This window comes from Oryzias latipes, chromosome 18, assembly GCF_002234675.1.
Source record: "Oryzias latipes chromosome 18, ASM223467v1".
NCBI classification, from domain to species: Eukaryota; Metazoa; Chordata; class Actinopteri; order Beloniformes; family Adrianichthyidae; genus Oryzias; species Oryzias latipes.
In genome coordinates this window covers 12,091,819-12,118,212 of record NC_019876.2, presented here as the reverse complement: position 1 = coordinate 12,118,212, position 26,394 = coordinate 12,091,819, and the positions used below count along the sequence as shown (strand labels likewise).

Here is a 26,394-nt window from a genome sequence, read left to right as displayed (position 1 = left end):
GACATGCAACACTTCCCAGTAGTAAAGTGCTCACCTAAGTAATGTAAATCAGCAAGTAGCTAAGATGTGAAAAGCCATTTTTCCCGTCAGAATGAGCCGATCGATCGCATAAACAGTCAAAGAGCTACAGAATGTCAAAGAGCATTTTATCTTTGGTGTTAAGAGGGTTAAGTCAATGACACAAAAGTCTGCAACCGAGAGAACGAACACCACAAACATTTATGGTATGCTTTATACTCCAATGGACTTTTATTGACACATTACAGTCATGTGACAGTGATGTGATAATCAGCAGTGGTTCTGAAGTACAGTCGTCATTTTACCATCTCTGTGTGCAGAAGAGGACCAAAGGCTGCAACCACCACACGGGCTCATTGTATAAGTGCAGAAACGAAAGGCAACTGATACAACACACTGGGAACAAGGCGCAGCAGAGCCACTGTTGTGTTCAGTCAAAAACAAAAAAACAATCGTACGGCCAATATATACTCGTGAGGAATTTCAGGAATGCAAATATTATAAGGGAGCTAATCTAAAGGGAGCTTTGAATCCTGTCTTTCCAGAATTAACTAATCGCAAAAAAGACTAAGTTTGGGCTTGGTAGACAACATTGTTGTTGCAACAGTTCTTTGCAATGATTCTTATATTGCAGAATAGCTCCAGCTGTGAGTTTCACCCGTAAAAAATGACATTTAAATCATCTCTGCTAACACCAAACTGCCTTTTCTGCCCTTCGTCTCATTTGGTAGAAAACAGAAGCCTCAGTGGTGTGTGGGAGTACTGTCCACAGCCACAGCAGCCTGGCACCTCCTCCTAAAACGAATAAGTCTGGTCAGACCCGGCTGTGGGATGTCATCCCACGTTTCCACCAGCTTTTGTCTCAAGTCTACCAACGTTGGTCACAACCTGCACAAGCTGATCCAAGACGTAGCATCTGTGGTCCAACTGTCTTAAAGATCGCTCCTCCTTTCGGCTGCGTGTCTCTAACACACAACAGGACAGATTGTATGTCCCGGCAACCCAATGAGGTTGGAGAATGGCCATCATAGCAGATCTATTGTACCAGAAACATTGATTTCGAATCTGTATAAGATGACCTTTGGTATCCAAGTACCGTCGTCCTACTTTGCAGCCAGACTCCATGGAAGTTTTCCTTTATTCTACAGAATGTTCACTCAATTTGGACGTGCCATGCTAAATCTTGAGGTTCTCCTAAAGCTCAGGCTCTGTTTGGGTTTGTAACAGCAACAACTGGAGCTACTTCAAACAAGAGGGAAAGGCAAAAGCCAGGGATTGGTAAAGAGAACTTGCATTGTATTATGGATCCATTTCACAAATATTGGCCCACTTTGTAGGGAAATAGACTAAATACATCTAAAAGGCAAAGAGCAAAGTTGCAACAAAGTAACCAAGCATCTTTATTTTATGTGCTTTATTTCATTTAATGAAAGAGAAATCTATAGATTTTCAGTTTGGAAAGAATTCAATTTGATCAACAGATTCCTTTTTCTTTTGCCTGGCAGTTTGTTAAAAACAAAACCAATTTCAGGAGTCATTTTTGAACGTGCTAAAAAGTCATTTAACTCTGTGGCCAGGGGAGAAACAGTCTGACAAGCTACTGACAGCAATACATCGATCATTTTTCGTTCAAGCGCCTCATGTTACAATCAAGTGATGGCGGAAAGAGCAGTTTTAAAAATTCTGTGCATGAACAGACGTTTTTTTTCCATCCAAGTCAAATAAAGCAGCCTGACGACGGGTTATGCCCAGAAGATGAAGGCTCAGTCACAAAGTGTGAAGCGTTCCTTATCCGGCGGAGCTGACATGTCAACCATTGTTGCTCCCGCTGCTTGTGATGAAGACATCAGAAAAGCTGCTTAGCAACTAACCCAAGTCCGGCCAGAATGCGGGAATAGGAGGAACAGTGCTCTGCGCCACATTCACAGTTAGAGAAGAAGGATGAGACAAAACGCACAATCTTGTCGTGCTGCAGTGTGTTTAAAAGAACTGTTGTGATGTGTACGAGTACCGGTACACACCTGTGACATGTTGCTGTGTCGACCCACAAAGGCCAAACCAGCTGCTGTGTCCTCTTGACAGATAAGACATGTCTGTGTCGGCTCAAAAGTTAAGGCTTCGCTGCCACCTAGTGGACAAATACAGGGTGGCAGGTTCGACCAAACATCCCAACGTCTTCCAACATTCTTTAGGGGGATTTGAACCCTCAAACTTGCGACAAAAACAAATGTAAAACAATCACAAAGTTAATGAAGGGTGTGTATTCGTGTTAGCACTTTTGAGTCGCCTGGTTGTTTAAAGATGCAGCATCAACTGAAATCCAAAGCAAAGAAGTCGGCAACACGGGTTAGAAAGGCAGCGTTTTGGAACCATGCCACTGTGTTTGTGCACGTCTGACAGATGACCCCTAACACGAGCCGCTATAATGGCCGCTATACTGCTCCGAGTAAACATGCAAGTGAGCAGGTCTGCACGCGTGTGTAAGACATCATGGGCATGGGTTTTCTTGGCACACCTGAAGCGGCTGGCACACGTTTGACAGAAATATTAAAACAGCATATAAATACCCCGTTACATCGGCTGTTGTACACTTGGCTCACAAACGGACACGCGGAAATAAAAATGTGCAGAACGAGACGACAAAAACAGTTCAGACTGTTTGGAAGTCCACCCTCAAGTCAGAGCGAGAAGTTCATGTGCAAAAAGAAAGAAAACAAACACTGTGGAAGTGTGCAGATGATTGCAAAGCAGCAACATTTTTGGGTGGATTGGAAATCCAGATTGAAATTAAACCATTAAAGTGGGACAAACTCTAAACAAATAGAGCTTTTCAGTGATTTTGGTTTTGTTTGGTCATGTAGACGAAGATACGACTATCCACAAACCAAGAAACCTCAGAAATTTTGACACGCACACAAAAAAAAAAGTCTTCTCATCTTACATTTCAGTTTTTCCAGGTCTTTGTTTACCCACAGACTGTTTTATTCCCCCCCACCCTGGTTTCTATGTGCCCACTTGGGTCTGATGTCTCCATAAGCTACAGAAGATCAGATTTAGAGCATGTGAATGTGTGTCAGGGTGTGCGTGTCAGGTTGAACCGGGTCAGCAGTCACTGCTCCACTTTCCCAGAAGTTGGCAGAAAAAGCGTCCTCCTCCTCAGGTTGGATATACGCCCATCAATCAGGTCCCTCCTTCCAGGAAGAGACCCGTCTGTATTTCCAGTGTGCTTCGCCCCAACAGAGGCGGAGGAGATCCGAGCGCTCCGTCGGCAGCTAACCTGTGCTTCGTGAAGTACAAACCAAAGCGCAGGTTCTTTTCTGTGCCAGCTGCCTTCTCTCGTCAGATTTCCCAGAAAAGGAAGCTTTTTAAGGCGAAGACAGAAGCCGTACACGCCGCTGAACCCCCGCCTACATGGAACACCGCTGCAGCAGTCGCTGCTCTAGAAAAACTAATTATTTTCATGCATTCCTACAAGGGCAACTCTTGGTCAACCTTGAATCGAGCAGTTTTTTTGGCTGCAGATGCTTCTACGGGGAAGGAGGGGGGGCAGCAGCCCGGCACAGCCGGACAAATGTTTTCAGTTAGACAAGGAGGGCAAGTTTTGGTAAGAAATAAGCAGTTGTAACTCAAATGGATTCATTTTGGATAATAGTGTAGGTGTTCTAGCCCATGCAGACCAGATGAACAGATTTTAATCGTCTTAACCCCTTGATGCCAAAATGACCATCATTGAGCATCACATGAAAGTGTTTGTTTTTTTCATAGCTGGAAATAAAATTCAAGCATCGAGGGGTTAACACTTGACGCCAATACTCATTATGTTTGTATCAGACAGAAGGACTTTAGTGTGTCCATCCTGTGGTAAAAATCTGCACAAAATGACCAAATCCACCAACATTTTATTTTGCAGAATGACAAAAAAACTACCTTTTTTTATTTACTAGTATGTTGTGACGTTACTTGCTCGTTTGGACACATATTTAATTTAGACTTTGGTATCTTGCAAGAACTTCCACTGTTCGTTGCCCAGGTATTTATCTCTGTCCCTCTGTCCCAGTCCCTCTGGTTGAATTTTTGGCTAAAGATGTCCTGGATTTATTTTAGGTCAGGGAATCCGCTCGCTCCAAATGAATCAATATTGACTGATCTGATCGGCAACCACAACTTATCAGATGGATCCAATTGTTGTTAAAAGGAAAAATGAACTAGTTTAACTAGTTGTTAGGAGAATCAACAAATGTGTTTCTTAGAATGAGATTGAGTGGAAGGAAAAAAGAGCAGAGGAAGCAGTTTTCTGTCATTCTGATCAATGGATGGATTGGCCGATGGTGCAAGAAAAAGGACGAGTCCATGTTTGCCCTTTTTAACGCGGCCGTCTGATTGATCATTTTGTCATTTCTATTTCGAGGACTTTGACAAAAAAGTTTTCTTTACAACTTTAAAAACCTACTCAAACTTTAAATGTTCATCTGCTGTCTAAATGGGTTTTTTTATCATTCCATCTTTGTTGTCAACCCTGGGAAAGATAGAGAAACTCTTTAAGGAAAGCTTCAGGTTCTAGCATCTCCAAGCTGCTGTCTTTAGACCCCCCCCCCCCCCCCCTCACATTTCCAGTTACATCTAAATGCACTGAAAGCTGCCAGGATAAAAAAAAAAAAAACGTCCTTTTTTCAAAGTTTGCCCTTCATCAGGTCGACTCCAACTGACAGCATGAGTCGGATTCTCTCGGCGTCTTTTTCCCTTTTTCTGCCCCTCCCTCTTCCTTTCCTTCCTGCTGTTTCCGTCGATGCCCCTCCCCCCTCCATTCGTTCCTCCTCCTCCCTGTCCTCTCTTCGTCAGTCCCCCCTAACCCGAGGAGTGTCTTTTTTTTTCATCACATGTCATCGCCTGCATGGCAGCTCTCCTCTCCGTGAATGATGAGCACAGGGAAGAAGAAGGCGTCCTGGTAGGATGGAGGTCGATCTCTCTCCCCCTCCCTCCCCTCTCCTCCCACTCCATTCTCCTGCTCCGCCTCTACGTCCCTCTGTCTCCCCCCGTCTACTCTCCTCCTCACTTCTTCCTCCTCTTCCTCCTCATCCACTTCTCCTTCTAGTACTCCCCTGGTTTCCTCGTTGTTCTGTCTGGAGCCCAACCCCAGGAATCCCCCGCCACCGCTTCCTCCCCCTCCACTACTCCCACCTCCACCGCTTCCTCCTCCATCCTCCCTGCTTCCTGCCAAACCTCCTCCCATGCTCCTGGAATGAAACAGGCTGTTCTGGCGCCCGCCTCCGAGTCTCCCTAATGAGAACCCGCTCCGACTGAGCACCAGTCGTCCCCCGATGGACCCGCCTCCGGACCCGCCTGCGGACCCCCCAGCCCTGATCCCCGCCACCGTGGCGTTCAGGAGGGCCGTAGTTCCCATTGGGGCCCTCAGCCGGGATGGGAGGCTAGCGCTGGATGTGGTCCTGCGGCATCTGGGGCAGGTCTGCAGGAGGTACGCCGAGTTGAACATCACAGGCAGAGCCAAAGAAGGCGGGTTGGTGGTCTGGGTGGGGGTGATGCCAGGGGGTCCAGAGATGGGGGTGGAAGCTGTGGGGTTTGTCCCCCCGCTTGTCTCCATGTCCATAAGGAGGGCCTCCGAGTAACTGGGGACCATCTGCTGGTTGCAGCGAATGTGCCACTCCAGCTCCGTCATGTCCACGGTATTGACCCGGGAGATGGCTCTGTAGCTCGTCCCATTCAGGCCAATGCTGATTCCTCCAGGGGGGCCTCCGTTCTCCGTCCCACCCTCAACCCCATCGCCTCTCCCCCCCCCACCCAGCACCCCTCCTCCACCAGAGTCCTCATCCTCCCCAAACAGCTTCTCCACGTGGTAGTGGACGTATGCCGTGCGATACTCTGACACCACCCGCAGCGGCCACGACAGGAGGCAAACCGAGGCCAGCCAGAACACCCTGTGGCGGGAGAACCATGGCGGGCGGGCCGGGTCCGGGAACGCCAGGATGTGCTCTCGGAAGTCCACGTTCTTCAGGTGCATGCCTTCCCTGGCCTCCATGTAGTCGTCCAGTCCTTCGTTCTCCCCGAAAAAGCGAGCCCGCTGCAGAGAAACAAACAGGAGCTGCAGTCAGAGCCACAGATCTATCCGGCGTGGAGAACGTTTAGCGGTAAATACCCGGAAGACGATGATAAACATGAAGTCGTTTTAGAAAATTCTTTGACAGTAGAAAAAACCGCGTACTCTAAAAAAGTTTTCTAAAAAATAAAATAAAGAAGCAAAATCTTTCAAAAACTCTAAATTATTAAAAAAAAAAAGATTTAATAAAGAGAAACTAGGGCTAGTGCCTTTGAAACGGTCCTGGTGTCTGAATGGTGCTTAAACAGAGCTTCAAAAAAAGAAAAATAAATAAATCAAAACGTCAGTTTTACCCCCCAAAACACTCAGGTCTGATGAAGGAGAGTGACAGATTGATGAGAGCAGTTGAATGTACCCAAGATGCATCATTTCATTCTGACAGTCTGCCCTCCATCTCCGTTTTCATACACACTGAGGTAAACATGCATTTCACAGCTCATCGCCACGACGACGGCCTTCTTTCGAAGCATTGTGCATGTCACTTTTATTCATCGGGTTGCTGAATACAAATCTAATAATGTGAAGTACAGCAGAACTGTGGCTCAAATCACCATCAGGATTTTGACTGAAGCCCCGCCCACCGTGACGGCCACACCCAATCGCTGGAAAGGTAAAATGATTGGCTAGAATTGTACAGCCAAAAAAGGATAGAATACAAGTGATTGACACAACCAAAGAACCAAAACCCGCATTTTATTTATTTTTTTCTTTCATTACACCAGACTTAGATTGAATCAACTGAAAGGTTTTCTTTTCATTGTTAGGTTCTTATTACTTTATTGTAAAAGGATTTGTCATTTTGTAATAAACAAATCTCGTATCAAATTGAAGATATGACCAAAAAAATTAAAGTTTGAATCAAATCATTGGTGAAAGTGAATCGTTGCATCCCTACGAAAATCCGGCACCAACTTGACTTTTGGTATCCATCCCTAGTAAGAACACCTTGTTTGGAGAAAATAAGTTAACTTCTTGTTTCCTAAAAACAACAACGATAAGCAAAACGCGTTTTTTTTATATATCTCAAAATAAGAAAAAATATTTTCAATTTTTAAAATCACGTAGGCTCTTAGATGAAATCTAAAACAAAACATGAAACTTCTTGAAAACATGCTGCAAACTTGAATGTTTTGTCTGGTTTAAGACACAAATAACAGCTGAAGATGAGACACATTTTCCAGTCAATCTAACCTCATTTCAGAGTTTTATTTTGAAGGGACACCTTGCTGAATACCTACCTGGGTGAGGTAGGCTGCTTCAGCTCTAGCACTGGAGAAGCTAAAAAAAGACACAGACAATATTTAGACATCGAGTCAACGCTCACTTTGAAGATCCACTCAGCTGGGGGTTGTTTCTCGGGTACCTGAAACACTTAGTGAAGCGAAGGCGAACAGCAGGATGCAGCTGCAGGTCCAGCAGCTCTTTTGACACATCTTTGACGCCGTAGCGAGCGTAGTCGAACTCCGAACTCGAGGCGTGAGTGTTGACTCGCTCGTGGTAGACCTGGCGAGGCAGAAGGAACATTTTTTCTTTATTAGTAGTACCAGAAGAGTGGAAACCGTCAGAAAGGAGGTTTCTCCCACCTGTGTGGTCGTGTATGCGTCTCCATTGCGGTATCGAGTCACCTGCCTGGTTCTCCTCACGTAATGATAGCTGATGGCCTTCCACCAAATACAGGGAGTGGCCTGCTGAAGCCTCTGCACGCGCTCAAACACTTCCTACACCACAGAAGAAGAAAAAACACATTACTGCTCACTGTAAAAACACAAAATCTCAGTATTATCTATTTTCAATATCTTATTACTCTTGATACAAGTCAAAACTGACTTACAAGTAACTTCAGAAAGATGTAACGACTTAAATCAATAAATCTTGAATATCTTGATTAATTTAAAAAAACATCTTCTTTTGAGTTATATATCCAGCAAAAGTTTAAATATTATGTTAAAGCAGAAGTTCCATTTGTGATGATGCTTGATTTATTTGACTCGTGCATTAACATATAATTTTTAGGACCAATTTATCTTAAAATGTGTCATTCTACTCTTACTTTAGGATGATTATGGTCTAGAAACAGGATTAGTTTGACTGTTGTAGCACTTTAAAAAGGATATTGGGGGGGGGGGGTATCTTTTTTTTTTACATATTAATTTTATACACAAATTGAAAAAATGAAAACTTACCAAGACAATTTTTACTACTTCTATCGGTAGATCTTTTTTACTTTGAACAAAGGACAAACATCTATTTATTAAAAGGAGAGGAAATAAGGCTGTGTTGTTGGGTTATAAACTGAAGACGAGTCTCATCATGAATAAAGAGATACAACTTACTTCCAATAAACTTACAGCAAATGTTCAAAGACATAGACGGGAGTCACAATCTAAGAAAACAACTGAATTTCAAAAAGCAGTGCATTCGTACTACAAAAAAGAGTTTATCAAATTGTGGTGTGGATTTATTGAACGGATTGGATGAAGGTTTACAAATATTCAAAATAAACCTACAAGAAGTCACTAATAGATCTTTATGAGGCCAGAAACGATTAAAATAAACAAAAATGTCACTTTGCACAATCGCCATGCAAAAATAGTACTGTGAACGTTTTGTACATGTCTGTAAATTGAATTATGCGCATCATTGGGTGTTGTAAAAAGGAGTGGGATCATCCAAGATTCCTCTTCAACCCACTCCTTTTCAAACACACTGTATTGTCTTATGTCTCTAAAACCACAGTGTTGATTTTTTCATTTGGGTTTGAAAGAAAGACAGATAGAAAAATAACTCTGTGTAATCTGGTGCAAAGCAAACTTTGCCGTTTCATCGTTTCATTTCACAGGGACATAGATTTTGTTATTAGGACAAAAAAAGGGCAAATTTGCTTGAGTTTACTAGACACCTTGTGATTGGGGCAGGATTCCCACAGTCTCACAGGAAACTGTAAAATGATGTTTCATCAAGAAATGTAATGGAGCTCAGAGCAAACGGCCTGAAAAGAGGCTTTGTTTGAGAGACTGCAGCATTTCTCTACGCCTTTCAAAGAGGTTTTGAACTTCATTTCTTTTTCCCGTGGGACGTTCTTGCTAAAGCTGATGATCGGGTACCTGGAACTCGGCGTGAGCCAGCAGAGCCGTCTTGGAGAAGCAGTGCCAGCACTCCACCAGGTAAACCACATAGAGCATCGCCAGGAAGGCCAGCGGGATGTAGACGTAGCCGCTGGAGCACGGGCTCTCCAGGTGCAAGATGTCGTTGTAATACGCCGCCGAAGTGGCGTCGCTGTCGGAGCCGAGGGGGATGGAGGAGGAGCCGAGGACCGGCACGCGACAGAGGGCGCACCAGGCCAGCGTGGCAAAACAGCCGTACATGAGGAGGGTCAGCAGGAGGCACTTCCAGTGGGACTCCCTGCACAGGGAGGAGGCCAGAGACTGTTGGACCGGCCTTTGCTGTGAAGACAAAACAGAGGGAGGAGACAGGCGTTAAGACAAGTAGCATCAGTGCACCTACATGAACTCGTGTCCAAAGTCGGAAATCAGGACTCGCCAGTTGCCAATTATTAGCATTTTTTTCCGTCTGATGAGCTAGAGGGCTACTCGCCACACGGCGTGTAAATGTTTGCATCAAATAAGTCATGCTCATCAGTCCACCTTATGGTGATTTGTTTTTATTTAATACGTCTCTGCTCTCTGCACCAAAAGGTACATAAGCGTACACGACGCTAGAACGCCATCCTCTACGTCCCCTCTGTTAACTATAGCGTTTGGCTGATGATTAATTAAAGGGTATGTTTGGTTGGGGCTGCGATGTCTACCCAGGTGCGATTTATTTTAATTTAAAAAAAAATTAAAAACTGCTAGAGGACACTGCATGTGTCTCAGTATTTGGTACTGACAGCAACGCAGAAGAAAAGGCACTGCTTTGTCTTATGCCGGGTTTAGCTAAAAGGTTCAGAAGCGACACAGAAGATGGAGGATTCAACAGATTTAGTGTTTTGAAGTGATATAAAGAGTTTAGTTGACTTGCTTGCATGTTCCTTATGCTACAGTTACCTTAATGAAGCCAAATAAGCATCAATGTACAGTGTGCACATATTCAGTCTATTACCGTCATCATTTATGCTTTTATAATTTGCCTTTCAAGATGAAATGTCTGATCTTGTCTGTTTTTTTGTTAAATAAACTTCTCCCAAAAGAGTGACTTGTATGTGATTTTCTCTTCTTTATTATGCCTCTTTTGGCTAAAGTCTAAGGCCGCCTTTACACTGCATGGATCAAGTGACCCAATTCCGATTTTGTCCTCTCATTTGGCAAAGATCGGATATGATCGGTGAATGTGTAAGCAGGACAAAAGCGCATGGATTCCGTTTTTCTCAGATCGGATACAGGCCTCACTCATATGTGGAAATAAATCGGAAAAGAATCGGATACCTGCATTTGCGTGTGCCATGTAAGCAGACAAATCGGATATTCCCCAGTAAATGCGAGTCGTACCTCAGTGACGTCAACTCAGGACACCACCCACTGAGATCACATGACTTATTAAGGTGCTTTTGTGCTGATTTTGCTGTCAGCGTGTTACCTTTCTGCCTCAGGCTTCAGACCGTAGTCGGAAACCGCTTTATGTCCGGTCCCGTCCCGTCCCGGTTGGGACGCAAACGGTAACTAATGAAGCGGGACACCGTTGCTATGGAAAAGGCTAGAAGCGGTTATTTCTTTGGGGGGCGTGTATGATGGGGACCGTGTGTGTGTGAGCGCGCGCGTGCTTGCGTGTGTGTGTAAGTAGAGAGAGGGGGTGTGAGCGCGGAGCGGGGGAGTGTCGGAGAACCGTAAATTAAAAATAAGGTGTCTCCCCCAAAAGTTTTGGAGTTTCTCTTAGCCCACTCTGGAGGCTGAGGGTTCAGAACGGAAAAGTGAACCCCGAGGAAATCTCCCGTGTGTTTCTGACCACGGTCAGAAAAGAGAAGTCATCGCGCAGGAAAGGTTCAACACTTGGATCAAACTGTTAGTTACAGCACGTCTGCAAACACTTCCTCATTCAAAACTCAGAGAGAGCCGAGCAGCCCTCCTTTTACTCCCCCATGCATCCCCTCCTTCCGTCGCCGCCTTGCCTCCATGACAACCGCAATCACAAAAGTCTGAAGGAGGTCCGCGGAATGCAGAAATACTGCCACGTAGTCCTCAGAACGTCTACGTTTGATAGTTTCAGCATTGTATAGTGTAAATGCAAACATCAGATACGGGTCACTTTTAGAAGATGATGTAAGCGGGTCGTCAGAAAAATCGGATATAGTCAGAAAATCGGATATGAGCATCAAGACCGGAAGTGTAAAGGCGGCCTTAGTCTACTAAAGCCAAAAAAAAAACGGTTTTGGGACATTCATAAAAAAACTGTAATTTCTTTAGATATAACAACAGAGCTTAATTCACTGTGTATGCAACTTTATTAGCAATGTTTTCATAACATAACAGATCCGGTGCTGTGTTGAAAAAAGCCCCCCCCCCCCCCCCCCGTTATGGCGCTGCATCTTTGATGTCAAGGCAAGAATCCAAAACATCATGTTTTTAGGCTGTTTTTGTTTTAATTTCATAAAAAATGAATCATCTGGAGGAGGAATTAGGAGAAAAAAAAGAGGGCTTTTTCTGGCAATACACCCCCCTCCCTTGCCTCTAGTAAATCTGTCCTTATTTTGTCAGCATGTTTTTATTTGAGTTTACAGGTAGATGTCACTATAAACATGTTAATACTGTTTATGCAATTTCGTTTTCTTATACAAAGTTTTTTTTATTTTTTAGCTGCCTCAGGCAACAGATGATTCTCTGACAGAGCTCTTTTCAGGGGGGGGGGCTTTTTTTATCACAGCGTTGTGCTGCTGTACTAAAGGAAACAGAAACGACTCATTTGTGATAGAAAATAAAACACTTCATGGACGTGTGACAACAACAAGAAGAGAAAGAAAATATTCTGATTAGAAATGGATAAAAGGAGTTACTAAGATGAATTTTTTTTAAAGAATAAACAAAATTATCATGTGTTTTAATGATGTTTTGAGTTCCTCTCTGTTTACATTCAACATAATAATATTTTATAAAATAAAATACCTGTATGAAATGATTTGGCCGATAAGAAATATGTTAAACCAATAAAAAAAATGTTTGGTCAGTAAGTCGAAGGTTAGATTTCGGCCACGGCTCGTGTCAAAGCTGCTCTTCAGATTCCCCTCAGTCGGGTTTAACAAGCTGCCTGTTGGGTAAACGGCGTCGCATTTCTGAGCGAGCCCGTCTGACGTCCTGATCAAAGCCTCCCAGCCCCCCAAATCATGAGATAAGTGCTGCTGTGTGAGTGCACACAGCCTCACTCTCACTGTGAAGACATCACATTACGGCGCACTCAAACGCACTCACGGGATGCGGGCAGATACGCTTCTCCTACTGCTGCCATCCCTCCCTCACGCACATTCCCAGCATTGTAATGCAGCCGGCAGAGTGAGTGTGAATAATTTAGACCAGAACTGTGCTTCTAGACTGTTCTTTAGCCCAGCATCAGCGGCAGAACGGCACGATACGAAGAGGGACGGGGGGACCGTTTGTGTCAAAATGCATTTCTTCTGTCGTAGCTGCAGCTGATGGTTCGCTTCACGGCCATCAGGTCTCTGTGAGAAGATCCTCGAGAGGAACAACAGTAAACAGACAGGATGACTCCACTGTCCTTCCCCTCCTTGGAGCCAAGTCTGCAAATCCTGTCTGCTCAACCCCCCTAGCTCCCTCTTCATCATTCACCCCTCCTCTACCTCTTTCATCTTCTTCTCCTCACCCAGCCAAAAGCCTCCACATGACTTCTGCAGGCGTGTTTGAGTGTCTGCAACGCAACATTTTGATAAAACTCCACAGAGTGAGCAGTGAAAGGCAGAGGAAGGAAGCCTCCAGCAGGACCTAAAAACCATCCAGCTGCAGAATTTATAGATCCCAAAATAGGTTAGGTTCTTAAAGAGGAACCCCGGGAACGATCAGATGGATCGGCTAAATGCTCCTTCATCTTATGCATCCTGCATCCCCCCTGCAGCTCCTCCGTTCTCATGTTTACTCGGTTACATCCTGTCTAAGTGGATTGATCGGGCTAAAAGTGTGGTGCACAGCACAGAGCCAGGAGGTGAGGAGGACCCACTCTGAACTCGCTAGGAACTTCTCCTGATTGCAAAAAGACAGGAAGCAAAAGATTGTGCGATGCCCCAGGAAGTCTTTGTGCAAAAACCCTTTAAAGACCCAGTCTGATGACTATCATGTTTTTGGTGTTTTTAACATCTTCTTGTGGTATTTCTCTGATGATTGCAGACATATATAAAAAAAAGTATGCTTAAAATTGCATTTCTGCTTTTTTTTCCTCACTGAATCAGTAGCAGACAAAAAAAAAGATCCTATTAATTGATATAAAGAGCAAAGAGCACTCCATTCTGATGCATCCACTTGCAGAAAAAAGATCCATGTACGTCTTTGTTTTCCTTGTTTAGGCTGGCATCTGGCTCAAAATTTTACGGCTGGATAGCCCCAATGGTTCTCGCCGTTTATGCATCACAGATAATGTTAGGTTGGGGTTGTTAGGGGCTGTAAGAGATTTAAAGAGAGAGATCTGGGGCCTCATTTATAAAACTTTGCGTAGGATTTGCGTCAGAAGTGGCGTACGGATGAAACATAGGATGTGCGTACGCACAGAAATATTCGGAGTTATAAAACCGTGCGCACGCACATCCTACGCATCTTTCTCTTAATAAATCACAACCAATTCTAAATGCTGCGCAGCTTTAGCGGTCTCATGACACGCCTATAGTTGCCCATAAATAGTCCGTGAAACGCCCACAAATGAATATTCATTGATTGCGAAACCATGGCAAACACGGAGAGAAAATCAAAAAAACGTAACTTCTCTCAATGTGAAGTAAAAGTTATCGTTGGCGAGGTGGAAAAGAGGAGAATAATGTTGTTTGGAGGGCACAGTGTGGGCATTACTAATGCCTAAAAGGCACGTGAGTGGCAGACGGTGGCAGACGCCTTAAATGCTGTAGCCTCACAACCTCGGACCGTGGCCGAAATAAAAAAGAAAAGGTCGGACATCAAAGTCAAGGCAAAAAAACGTCTAGCGCTGCCCCCCCCCCCCCCCCCACACACACCCGTGTCTGCCACGGGGGGGGGGGGGGGGGGACACCGGACACCGAATTCTTCCATTTGCCACATCTTCTGAGAGCGCAAGATCAGCGATTGTGCGTCATTACGCATTGTGATGGGGCATTCTATTTCCCTCCATTTAATTACATCTGACAAGCTGCAGATGTCGGGAATAATCGACGTGGAAATGGGAAATTGTTCAGCGCAAATGTAATTTCTTGTTGCTTTCTGAATGGTCGAGACATACGTTGTTTTATCAAAAATAAAACAAACTAAAGGCATATGCATGAATACCATAATTCCGTACCTTATGAAGAAATGTTTTACTATGAAAACAACTTTCCCCAGTGGACAATTAATGCATCTCTCTCTCATCTCTCTATCTATCCATCTGTCTGTCTAATTGCACCTATATCTGCTCCGCCAGACGGACACAATGACGGGAATATCAGTTGTGTACATTATTTCGTTCTGTTAACTATATTATTTATGAGGATGAATTGCACAACATGCCAATATTGCAGAACATATTTCACTTTTCTTTTTCCAAATAAGTGTTCATTTGAATTTCTGTTGTAATTTTCGTTTGATTTTTTTTTGTTTGTTTCACTGCTGATCGATCAAACGGGTGTTCGTGTAGGCTGTTAATTGTAAGACTTGCTTTGTGAAGTCTTCATGTTATTTCTGAGAGGCAGTATTGTCATTTTCACTTTCACGTGTTTCTTTCATCTGCCGACGGTGTCGCCGTTTCTCATTTCACCTGTTTTGTGCGTATGCCTGGGTCAGAGCTTGCGTGAAGGACCGCACATTTTCCCGTCAAGTTTGCTTTTTATAAATCTCAACTATTGCGTAGAGAGTGGCGTACGCCTTCTTTTGTGCGTACGCAACCTTTATAAATGAGGCCCCTGGAGAGCGCATAGACAGATGGATGACGGGAAGGGAGGGTGGGCTTACTATCTGCGAACAGTCCCACCCACAACTCAGAGGGCAGAAACTATGCCCCCCTATAAAACGACACAGGTTTTTTTTAACTTTGGCTGAAAAAGGCATAATCATAATTAAAAGACCCCGGGAAACCCTTTTAAGATTGCTCAAAAGGTGATCAGAGTGGGACGTTAACCTTCTTTTTCTGCACCCCCTCTGTTCCTGACAAAACAAGTCCCAAGAGTTTTCCTTTTTGCAAACATATTATGCCAAAAGAGAAAAAAGGGAAGCTAGTCTAGCAATAACAGGCACACCTGAAAAGGGCTTGGGCCAGCATTTCCATCAGCTTTCTGCAGCGCAGTTGTTGGTGCAAGGAAAATTAGACGGGGGTCAAATTATTCCAGTGTGCAGGTCCTGTGCCAAAAGTGAATGTTTCTCCTTGAGGAAGACAAAAGGATGCTGTCACTGAGTAACAGAGATAACTCACAAACGCACAGCAGCAGGCCTCCCGAGTCCACGCTTCACCCCTGATGGCCGCTTAAAGTATAAAGATCGACGTTCAGGATACCAAGCACCGCATGGATGTGCGGGTCTGAGATTAAACCAACATATTTGCAGCTTTCAGCTCATTTCTTCAGAAAAGTGCAGAGATTTCGAAGCAAAACTCTCCATAAAACTACAAATCCCACTAGAAAGTCCTAATCCTCAAAGCAACAACAAAAAATATTACAGAAGATACGGGATGACGTCACTTTAACCTTCTTTTGTTTTTTAATGTTATACAAGAATGTGCATTGAAGAAAAGTAATTTTATAATAAATGTAGTCATTTAAATCACAAAAAAGCATTTGATTGTAAAGCCCCAAAACAGACGTCAATCACTGCCATGAGTTACAAAAAGGGAAAATCTTTTTTTTTACAGTATAAAGAAAACAACGTTATTGGACAGAATTTGTTCTGATTGTTAAAGAACAGCCTGTAGCCAACGGGATGACTGGAATATTTAAGATCAGCCTCATTAACAGAGTATATTGCAGACTTGTTCATCCCATTTATCTCAAACTGTCTGCTTAAGAAGCTGGAAATTCTTCAATGATCAACCAAACAGAAATTAGATAAAAACAAGTGTGTACACTCTGGAAACAACACAATAAAGACTATAAATTAAGAAGAGATTAAGAGAATAAGAAATAAAAATAAAAGTATAGGTGAAAAAAAAACCGAAGAAACAAAGAGGAGGCCAGTCAAAAATAAATCGTCCCTTTGTATGACCAGCTACAGTAAATATACGCCTCTAGCAGTGATTTAAACGCTTAGCGGGCTGTTGGAGAACCCAACATTCAACGTTAAGCTATCCCAGAGGTACAGTTACCCCCATGTTACTACCCGGCCCAACCTGAGAGAGCTGGACGAAAGGATAGATGGTAGTCATTTGTCGAGAAAACGCTGATGGCAGTCTATATAAACCCCTTAAAGAGATTTAAAGAAAAACATTGAACAAGTAATTCCGTCTCTGCTAGCGTGAATTACTCCAACTACATGACATAATCAAACAACCATCTGTTTACTTTTGTGGTTAGGTTCAATCTCCCCTATTTTTCTAGTTATATTTTCCGTGTACCGAGCCACACTTACCAAGTTTTTAAATATTTGAGATCATAAGCATGTTTTATAATGTTTATGTTTTATAAATATTATAAGCACCAACATATGAAGCATGTTTTTGGACTGTGGGAGGAAAATGGAGTCACTGAAGAAAACACAGGCGTGCATGAGGAGAACATGCAAACTCCACACAGAAAAGGCTCAGCTAGGATTCGAACCAAAAACCTTCCGTCCAGTCAGGGGAGAGTAGAAACCATTACACCACAGTGCAGCACCACGTAATGGTACTTTAAAAAAAAAAAAAATAAGCACAGGATTAGTGATGTCAAATCTTTCACACACAAAAAACAAAAAGACAACGACCACGGAATTTAAAGAAACTAGCTTTAAGTTAGCTCAAAACAAATCATCTTTCAAGTATTTTTCTCCACATTTCTAGCTTGTAAAAGGCATTATTTCTGTAATGTACAATCCATACTTTATGCAAAGCCTACTTTTATTTTCTCCCTAGAAGGTATTAAACGTGCATACTGCGGCACATGCTTAATTGGAAGGGTATTATGAGGTTTGTATGAAAATACTTCCAGCTGTGAATTCCACAGCTTTTGGGACGACTCGGTTTCTGCTGGAGAACCTCCGGTGTGCAGTTTGCAGAGATCAGAAACAAACCTCAGTCTCAGCGGCATCATTGCATAAAAGAATCTATATGGCCCTGTCTCTCAGAGGTTTTGCTATTTCCAAGCAGAAGTTCGGATGGATCTCCTTTCAAGCTCTTGAAGAGAAGTGCAGCGGTCTAGTTTCATTAAAGAGACGCAACAATCACTACACGCACGTATAAAACACACCCAGGACTTGATTATTCTCCAGCCGCCACAGTGACCTAACTAGCAAAAAAAAAGACATCTTTCATAGTAACTGACTGTAAAAGTGAACATTGTTTTTGCTGCCTCATCTCTACCAGACAGGCTTTTATCCTTGTTTTATTCTAAATTTGTTAAAGCAGAGAGCACTTCAAATCACTTCTCCACCAACGGCACAAAAATAACATAAAAAAAGACGAGTGGGAAACTGTATTTTTGTGCAGCGCTCAGACAGCTTCCTCACCCCGTCTCAGCTCTGATTCAGCTGGTTAGGTGTGACTGGAGCGGCTATAATTAGCTGTCCCTCCACGTGGGTGGGAATGAGGCGAGGAAAGGAGGGAAAAAAGTGCTGCTGATGCCTGCTGAGAAGCGTTAAGATTTTTTCCTATCAAAAGGGACCTGATTGAGTCATTGGGGGGGGGGGCTCAGGGCTGGTAGTGCTGCGTGAGCGCAACACGGCACAAGCACCTGCAGCAGCGCGTCGCTCTCCATTCACATATCTTTTATTATTGTGGAATGAGTTCAGGGAGGAAGTGGGCTCCAAGAGCAGGTTGGAATCTGCTAGAAGACGTTTAGCCTCTGAAATATTTCACAAAAACGCCAAACTCTGGAGCTCAGGACCATTGCTACAAACCCCATCGAAGCCAATACGGCATTTGCTTAACTATTTTTGGCAGGTTGACCTTAAAACTATCAAAAACTATCAATTATTAACTTGTAATTTGTCACAATTATATTGATAGAATCCACTTCAGAACTGAAACTCCTCGAAGGGGAATTTTCTTGATTCTTTGGAGCTTCATAAAAAGTGCTATTAGGAGGATTTTCTTTGTTTTATTAAATTTTATTGAAAAACAGGATTTCCTTGTGAAAAGAGATCGATGGATGGGTCATGTTCTCCTAAATCTGGATTTATTTTAGGGCAGGGTAACCTACTAAAGTTACAATCAAATGTGTATAAAATTCTGCTCAGATAAGAACGAGTGAAGCAGTGCCGCTGCTCAGTGGGTCATGAATGGATCACCAGCCAAAATGCTGTCAGCAAAGCCGGCCAAAGTTCTGCAAAACTCACAGCAATAGATTATAGTTTTGTGGCCCGATGGATCAGAGTGATGTGTTCAACGCTGTGAAAAAAACGTCAACGTCGTGGCGATGAGCTCTGAAATACGTGTTTACTACGGCGTATGAGAAAGTGGAGCTGCAGCTGCAGTGCAGACTGTCATGTAAATAAAGCATTAAAAAGCACTCCTTCACCCTGTCATGCTGCCTCATCATCACAATTGGTGTTTATTTTCTTTATTTTTTTAGCAACATTCAGGCTCCTGAACTGTTTCAAAGTACTGAAGACGCTACATAAAGCAATGTTGAAAATAAACAGCACTTTATTTCCTCAATAATGCTTTTAGAACCTTATTGATTAAGGCACATTCATTCTAAGTTTTTCTTTTCTTATACTGAAATCAAGCAATGTTGCCTGTTCCCTTTAAGAACAAATATATTTTAAGTTACCAAAATTAAAGGACTATGAATTAGCTTGGGTAAATGCAACTAGTATATGAGATACAACTGCAGAGTCTAACGTTGTGATAATTAAGTGAAATAAATTTTACCATTGTATTACAATGAAAGGCGTATTAATATTCAGGTAGAGTTTTTTTCTAAGTCTTAAGAAAAAAAGAAAATGTGTTCCGATATCTACCGCATCGCAGGAAGCGCATAGGGATATGTATTGTATCATCAGACTCTTGCCAATACCCACCCCAACTCAGAAATGTGTGAACGGATCAAAATATTATGTTGATGTTTCTTTTTGTGAGGAATGTACATTAAAATACACTTAAAAGCTCAAAAAGTTGATTTTGCGACATGACTGACGTTGAGAAATCAGATTGACTTACAGTACAGACCAAACGTTTTGACACACCTTCCCATTCATTTGAATGAGAAGGTGTGTCCAAACGTTTGTTCTGTACTGTATTTTGGAGAACTCTACCAAAGCATTAAGGCCTGTTCACCACGGGACGAATTTTGCCGACGTTTAACGCCTCGTGACTAAACAAAGGGCACCAATGTGAGTGTGCACACCGTCGCGAAAAAACGCCACGCGTCAAAGCATCACTTTTTAAAAAACGCCTCGGGTTCGTTTTTTTGGTTTGACGCGCGGCGTCGAAATCTATTCGACCAATGAGAATGGCGCTTTTGTACACGTGTCTGGAGCTTCTGAAGTTACAGTAAAACACAACTTTGGGGCGCTCAAACACAAAACTGCCTTTCTGAGCACACATACCAGCGAAGAAGATATACGCCAAGTAGCGTCTACACTGCCGCAAAGAAATAATGACGGACATTCTAAAATATCCCCGAACCAAGCACCAAATATTCATGTTTTCTTTGTATGATTCTGACAAGCGCGTAAATACTTGCTCTCTTCTTCTGAGAGAAAAGCGACTTTAAGAAGCGTAAAGTTGCGAAGTGCCACCTTGTGTACAGGAGTATTTCTGTTTACATTAAGCGCCATCTAATGTCAGGGAATGAAATTGCATGTTCGCTCAGCTCATCGTCAGCGAAAATCGCCTGGGTGTGAACACAAAAAACGTGGCAAAAACGCTGGCGAATAACGCCTGGCGAATATTCGTCCCGGTGTGTACGGGCCTTTAGTAAGCACTTTTTGGTTCCTGAGATCATTCAGAGACTCTCCTACTATAGTGAGCTTCACCATCTACTGCAGGAGCTGCATCTGAATGACGGCCGCTTCCAGCGGTACTTCTGTCTCTCTGTGACCCAGTTTGACGATTTGCTGTCCCGCATGTCCAAGTACATAAAAAATAAGAATAAAATTAAAGGATTTTTTTAAAAATATTCACTGAAAACAACTAAGAAAAATTTAATGTTCAGATTCTCCTCCATGTTGGTTTTGGACTCCACCCACTGACTTAACTCATCATGGGCCAAAGTTGAGTTCCTAATTGGTTGACGCGACACTAATTCTTCGCCAAAGTTCAGACATTTGAACTTGTGCGGCTTAATATTCACAGCGAAACACGCTGTCGCCTGACCACTGCGTCTGACGCTTGATTCACGGCACAGGACCTCAGATCACCCCTAACATTAAAAGTAGACGCCTCTGCTGTGCGACTCACGTTTATTGTGAACACAGTTCAACTCTCTAACCGTTTACGCAATCAACGCTATTCCAGCAGATTCTGAAGTGAAGAAAAGCAGCTTTACGCTGATATGGAACTCCTCCCATTAGTCAGCTAATGTGGTGGTTGAACCTCAAACCACCACATAAGTGTTAGCATTCCTTTAATTTTTCTTTGAATTAAAACGTTCACTTTTACCTTGTTTTCTTAAAATAAATTAACAATGGGTGTACACATTCACTTTTGTTTGTTGCCGAGTTTCCATCTCAGGTGAGCCCATCCGTGGTAATGAGCAGAGGAGAATGGAACATTCCACTGGGGAACTGCAGGGGTTGCCAACTCTCCTCATGAACTTTTATTTTTGGAAACTATTTAGTTCATTTTTTTAAGAATACTTTTTCATTATTTAAATGTTGTTAGTTTGCTGTTGTCCTGTTTTGCAGTCATAGATTAATTAGTTGGAATGTTTGATTAGTTTGTTTCCCCCTCCATCATGTGTCCAGTAGGGTTTTGCCCCCGTCTATAAAGCTTCCCTAGTGTCTTAATGCTGGGGGTGAGTCTGGTCAGGCCTGTTCAGTTTAGCCCCACATGTTTCATTTAGTTATTTTTCAGTTGGGAAATACTCCGTTTTGTACTTTTTATCCTTCTTTACAAAAAACTTTTTTTAAATATCTTGCCAGAAAACCACCTTTGTCCATTTGCTAATTGTGAACATGCAGCTTTTCTCTGCATCCGAATCAACTCATTCGCGCTGATCAAAGAATTACAGTATGTCATAGAACGTGTGTCATTTAGATGTCGCCAGTGACAACGACGTCAGCTACCATCACAGAAGAAGTCCCACAAAACCCTTCAGTCCCCAGATTTACGTTGATGCAGAGTATTTATAGGAAATTTGAACTTTTTTGTTGCTGAATCTCACAGAAAAAGCTTGATTCAACTCACAGAAGTTAATACCATAAAAAATGTCAAATAATCTTGTGTTTGACTGATAAATGAGTGGCTTAAAATTGGAGTTTTTACAACAGTCATGCTGCTCTACTTATGAATATGCGGCCCTGCCTGAGTGGGCTCGACCTCCTGTGAGAACAGGAGCGTGTAGAGTTGAGGGAGATACGAGCGTTCAGATGCTTGAGGGAGTTTGAGTGGAGAGGAGAAGGGAGGCTGTAAATCTCCACGAGGAAAATCTAAAACAGGAAGGAGATAAGGAGGGGCAGATGAGAGAAAGTAATAGAGCCAGAGAACAGCTGCAGGCTGAAATCATTGCATTATGGTCTACAGTGCAGACACCATACAAGCAGAGCAAAGTGGTGGAATAAAGTGAAGCACATCATTTAACAGGCTTAGCAACAACTATCAGCAGAAAGTCTGTAAATTATCACTTCTACTGTCTCCTTCACTTGGTTAGATGAGTGTTGGGTTTCAAAAAGTCACTGGACAAACTGACGACCTTAAACCAGCTAAAGCCCCCCTGACTACGGCAACAAAACACCAGCTTTTTTATTGGTTTGTTTAGGGCTGCACGATATGAGGAAAAATAGCAATGCGGGATATTGGTGATCAATATTAGGATGACAATATATCCTGTGATACATGAACAAATAGTAAAACAACTAAATACATCATTTCCATGTTACTGCACCAGTTTAATTTAAATAAGAGTCAACATAACTTTAAAATACTCCAAATGAGCCTCGTCTACATAGGAGGCGAGCAGCTAACATCAAAGGGCTCCATCGGTTTGGTCAAATGCATAAAGGGATTTATTTGACTGGCTAAATACTTCCAGCTGCCATAAGATTGTTTCAGCAAATTCAAATGTTATCGCAATATTCGCCGACTTATGTGATATGCGTATTGCATAGCTTGGTATCGCGATACATTTGAGATTTATTCTGCAGGCCTAGTTTGTTTCACTTCTTTGTAAGAATTTTGGATATTTCACATCAAAGAATTGTATTGATGGTTTTAATTTGTGGGGCAATTGGTGCAGAAGTGTGATAGCGAGGGGTATTCTGAAGATAACAAGAGGTTTGCCAGTAAGAAGTCAAGACAGAGTGGGTGTTAAGTCCTCCAACACATAATTTTTTTGCTACATTCAAGAGACCACTTCTAATAAAAGGTATATGTAAGGTGCATTCTGGGCTTCCACGTTCAAAACTCTTGTGATCATGTGCTACTATGAACGTTTCTGAGACCGTTTTGGGCTCTACGTACAGAACATGCAACCATTGAACGCGTGTTATAAGTTAAACCGGGTCAAACTTCAACCGATCACGGACTCTGATGTTGTAGTGACGTATGGATGGCGTTTCTTTTAATTCACGGCAGTGCCAACTGTTTGAAAATGTATCATGGGGGAGAAATGACTAATTGCAGTTTGTACACGGCTGGAATTCTATGACACCAGGTCTTCCATACATATGAATGGAGCTGTGAAAGAAGAAGCCTAGAGAAAAATTCATGACATTTTGCACAAAGCGTCTTCCAACTGTAGGCGGTGGACTTGAAGTAATAAACACTCCTAAAAGAAGAAGAAGAGACCCTCCCTGCATGTTCATTGTGAAAAACAAGGGCTAAATGCACATTCAAGAGTGTGCATCACATGCCTGGTGTCAACATAGCATTGCATATAAAGATGCTCACTTCCAAATCCTACATAATGCAATTGTTCAAAGAATCCTGAAGGTCTACCCGCTCTCCTTTAAAAGGAAACCATTAATAGGATCTGAGATTTGTTTTTATACATTTTTGAACAAGTTAGTTATCAAGAATCAATCTTTTATACCAAATTCAGTCCAAAGTGTCAACTAAAGTCCCACTACGATCATCTTTTGATCCATTCTGAAAGCGTTCCCAGTGGTCTTCAAATCATGATTATGTATTTTTTGGCTACATTAAGAAACCTGTGTTGTTTTCCAGGACAAAGGTTTTGCTGAGGCATATTCCAGCTCAGACGAGCAAAACATCATGGATCTATTTGTCTTTAAGTCAATGCAACAGAATGGAGCGGAGCAGGGAGCGGGCTGTAGCACCTACGTCACTGCTACAAGCTTTTTTAAACTGCATTCTTTTCATCTGCTCCTGATTCACAATGACGTGAATAAAGAAATACTCAGAAATGCAATTGTACGCCTAAATTTCTTTTTATATGTCCTCCATCATCAGAAAAATGCCTCAAGAACATGTCAAAAACACTATTTTCCTCAGAGTGGGTCTTTAACGAGTTGATCCACACCTAAGATAGATCCCAAACCATGCAGGGACCAACCAGAGGACTATAATAACCCTTGTGCTATCATGTGGGGTCCAGATGACCCCACTCCCAATGTTAACGTGCCTATTTTTTATTTAACCTTTATTTACACAGGAATTGTCCCATTGAGTTTAAGAATCTCTTTTTCTGGCTAGGGGGAAACAATAAATCACATTTACAATAAAAAATGTCAACATTAAAAACATAAAGTGAATAAAAATGAGAGCTTATGTAAAACAGGTACAGTTAAAAGTGACTTTCTCCTCCACTCTCAGCCTGTGTCATAACCAACCAAATAACCGACAGAAGACCATTCAGCCGGGAACTACAAACTAGTGGGTCTGAAAGGCCCGAGTACGCATCCGTCTCACTCCGGGCTAGTATCGATTGTGAAACCTGCAATCTTCTTTGGCTGAGGTCATAGACATACTGACTCCCTAAACCAGCAGAGACGTCTCCCAGCTGGTGGAAGCTCCTGGCGTCCGGTCAGGGCGTTCAAAATGACAACAACGTGCATGGAATGAGACATTCAGGAGTGTTAACAAAGCTGCAGTGCTTGCACACCCTCCAAACAGTGAGAACGCCGCCTGAAGCATGAACCTGGGGAGGTGTCTGCTCCATCACATGCTGTTTGTGTCAATGTGGGGGGGCTGGATGCAGTGATGTAATCTTGTAGGGTTTTTCAGAGGTGACAGCTACCACGTGACATCATACACTAAAAAGACTTGATACACAAGGGTAAAAATCAAAGAACACCACACGGGGGCCTGGGGTTTATTTACATTTTAAGGAGGCTGCCAGCCCCCTCTCTTTGAATCTATCTACACGACATGCTCATTTTCATTCATACTAAAACCAAGGTCCTGGCGCGTGCCCTTGCTCGTCTGGACAGTTAGAGGAGATTCGTAGAGAGGGGTGGGCGCGTGTCGATGCTTCACGCGGTGAATTATTATGTTCGGGAACCTCCAGCTGTGACACAAACACTAAGTGGACCGTGAAGGTGGAGGCAGACCGGTTGGGGAGGGAGGAGAGGGGGCTCCCATTTTAGCGTAAACACACGCGCGAGGGCAGAAAAGAAAAAACAAGCATGTCCTTTCGTACCTGCTCTCGTCCCGACCCTTCCTCCAAAATGGGCTCTCGTGCGGTGGCCGTCTCCTCCTCCGTCTGCATTTTCCCACTTGCCGCTCCTTCCTTCACCTTACATTCGTGCACAGGCGGCTCCCTCCCCGGTACCGTCCGAAGGCAGGGACCTCCCCGGCGGAGCACGCAGCCGGGTCACCCCATATGCCGAAAGTCGATGTCCAATTTCTCGACCGCGGGGCCTGCGGCAAACGAGCATCATCCGCTCCGGACTTGGCGGCTTTCCACCCCCCCTCCGTCGTCCCGCTGACCCGCTCACTGGTTCCCCTGCCGCCGATCCATCCCCGCGCGTCTCCGGGGACAGAGAAGCTGGAGGCAGCGGGCGCCCACCCTCAAAAGCTGGTCCGCGTGGAGCGTTTTCAGCGCCTGGGTCCTGGAGCGGGAAGCGCGCGAGGCTGTGTGCACGTGAGAGCGCGTGACCGATAACGACACAATCAATTTTTCGGCTGCGTGGAAGCAAATTCTCTAAGATTGAAAATGTATTTTGATTTTCTAAAAATAAAAAAGTAAAAGCTAAAAACTTGGACACGACACCAATACCACCGGGCCAGACTTCAGTCACTAATCTTAACTTTTGTACAGATTTACCGCAGCTTCCGCTGGGTCCCCACTGACGTCATACACCAATAACCCCGCCCCCATCTGTTCACCTGTGATTAGCCTCTGGCGTGATGCTGACCTGCAGCCAATACATACATCTATATATAATTATACTCAAATGTCTAAAAATGCTTCTAAAATACGATGAAATCATCGCATCAGACATTACCCTGCACTGCCGTGCGTGTATAAATATGGCTGTTACATAATGACCTCCACTCAGAGCGCATGCGGTTGAGATGTGAAACAATGTAGTCATTTGTGATTTGTTTTCATATCACGTTTTGAAATTTAGCTTGAGCACGATTTTTTCTGAACTGAAGGTGTTTATTTTTAGCAAATAAAATCTAATAACATAACAAAAACTAAACCTAAAGGAAAGTTCAAAATTGAGTACAGAAAGTGCAAGACAGTCTCATTAGACACGTGGGGCTTCAACACACTTATTAATGAAGTTCATCCACACAAAGAGGGAAGTTCCTCAGTTACATCCTTAGCTTCTACAATGCAACATTTCTTGAAAATCCCTAAAAAATAACTAGTTCATAAATATTTTGTGTTACTGGACAGACATTTTTAACCT

The 26,394-nt window shown here is 43.1% G+C and overlaps 1 protein-coding gene across 2 annotated transcripts; it reads right to left on the bottom strand.

Annotated features, from left to right (window-relative positions):
- Positions 1–218: 218 nt before the first annotated feature.
- LOC101170305 (transmembrane protein 151A) lies at positions 219–26,375 on the bottom strand. 2 transcript variants are annotated; one of them, XM_011487393.3, is made up of 6 exons: positions 25,173–26,375; positions 9,235–9,573; positions 7,714–7,848; positions 7,494–7,633; positions 7,369–7,408; positions 219–6,094 (listed from the first exon to the last, which is right to left on the bottom strand). In XM_011487393.3, the coding sequence occupies exons 1-6, from the start codon at positions 25,239–25,241 to the stop codon at positions 4,892–4,894; spliced, it is 1,926 nt and encodes a 641-aa protein (XP_011485695.3). In that variant the 5' UTR covers positions 25,242–26,375; the 3' UTR covers positions 219–4,891. The 2 variants fall into 2 exon arrangements, with proteins under 2 accessions (XP_011485695.3, XP_023821659.1); XM_023965891.1 differs by lacking the exon at positions 25,173–26,375 and adding an exon at positions 10,706–10,838.
- Positions 26,376–26,394: the final 19 nt, after the last annotated feature.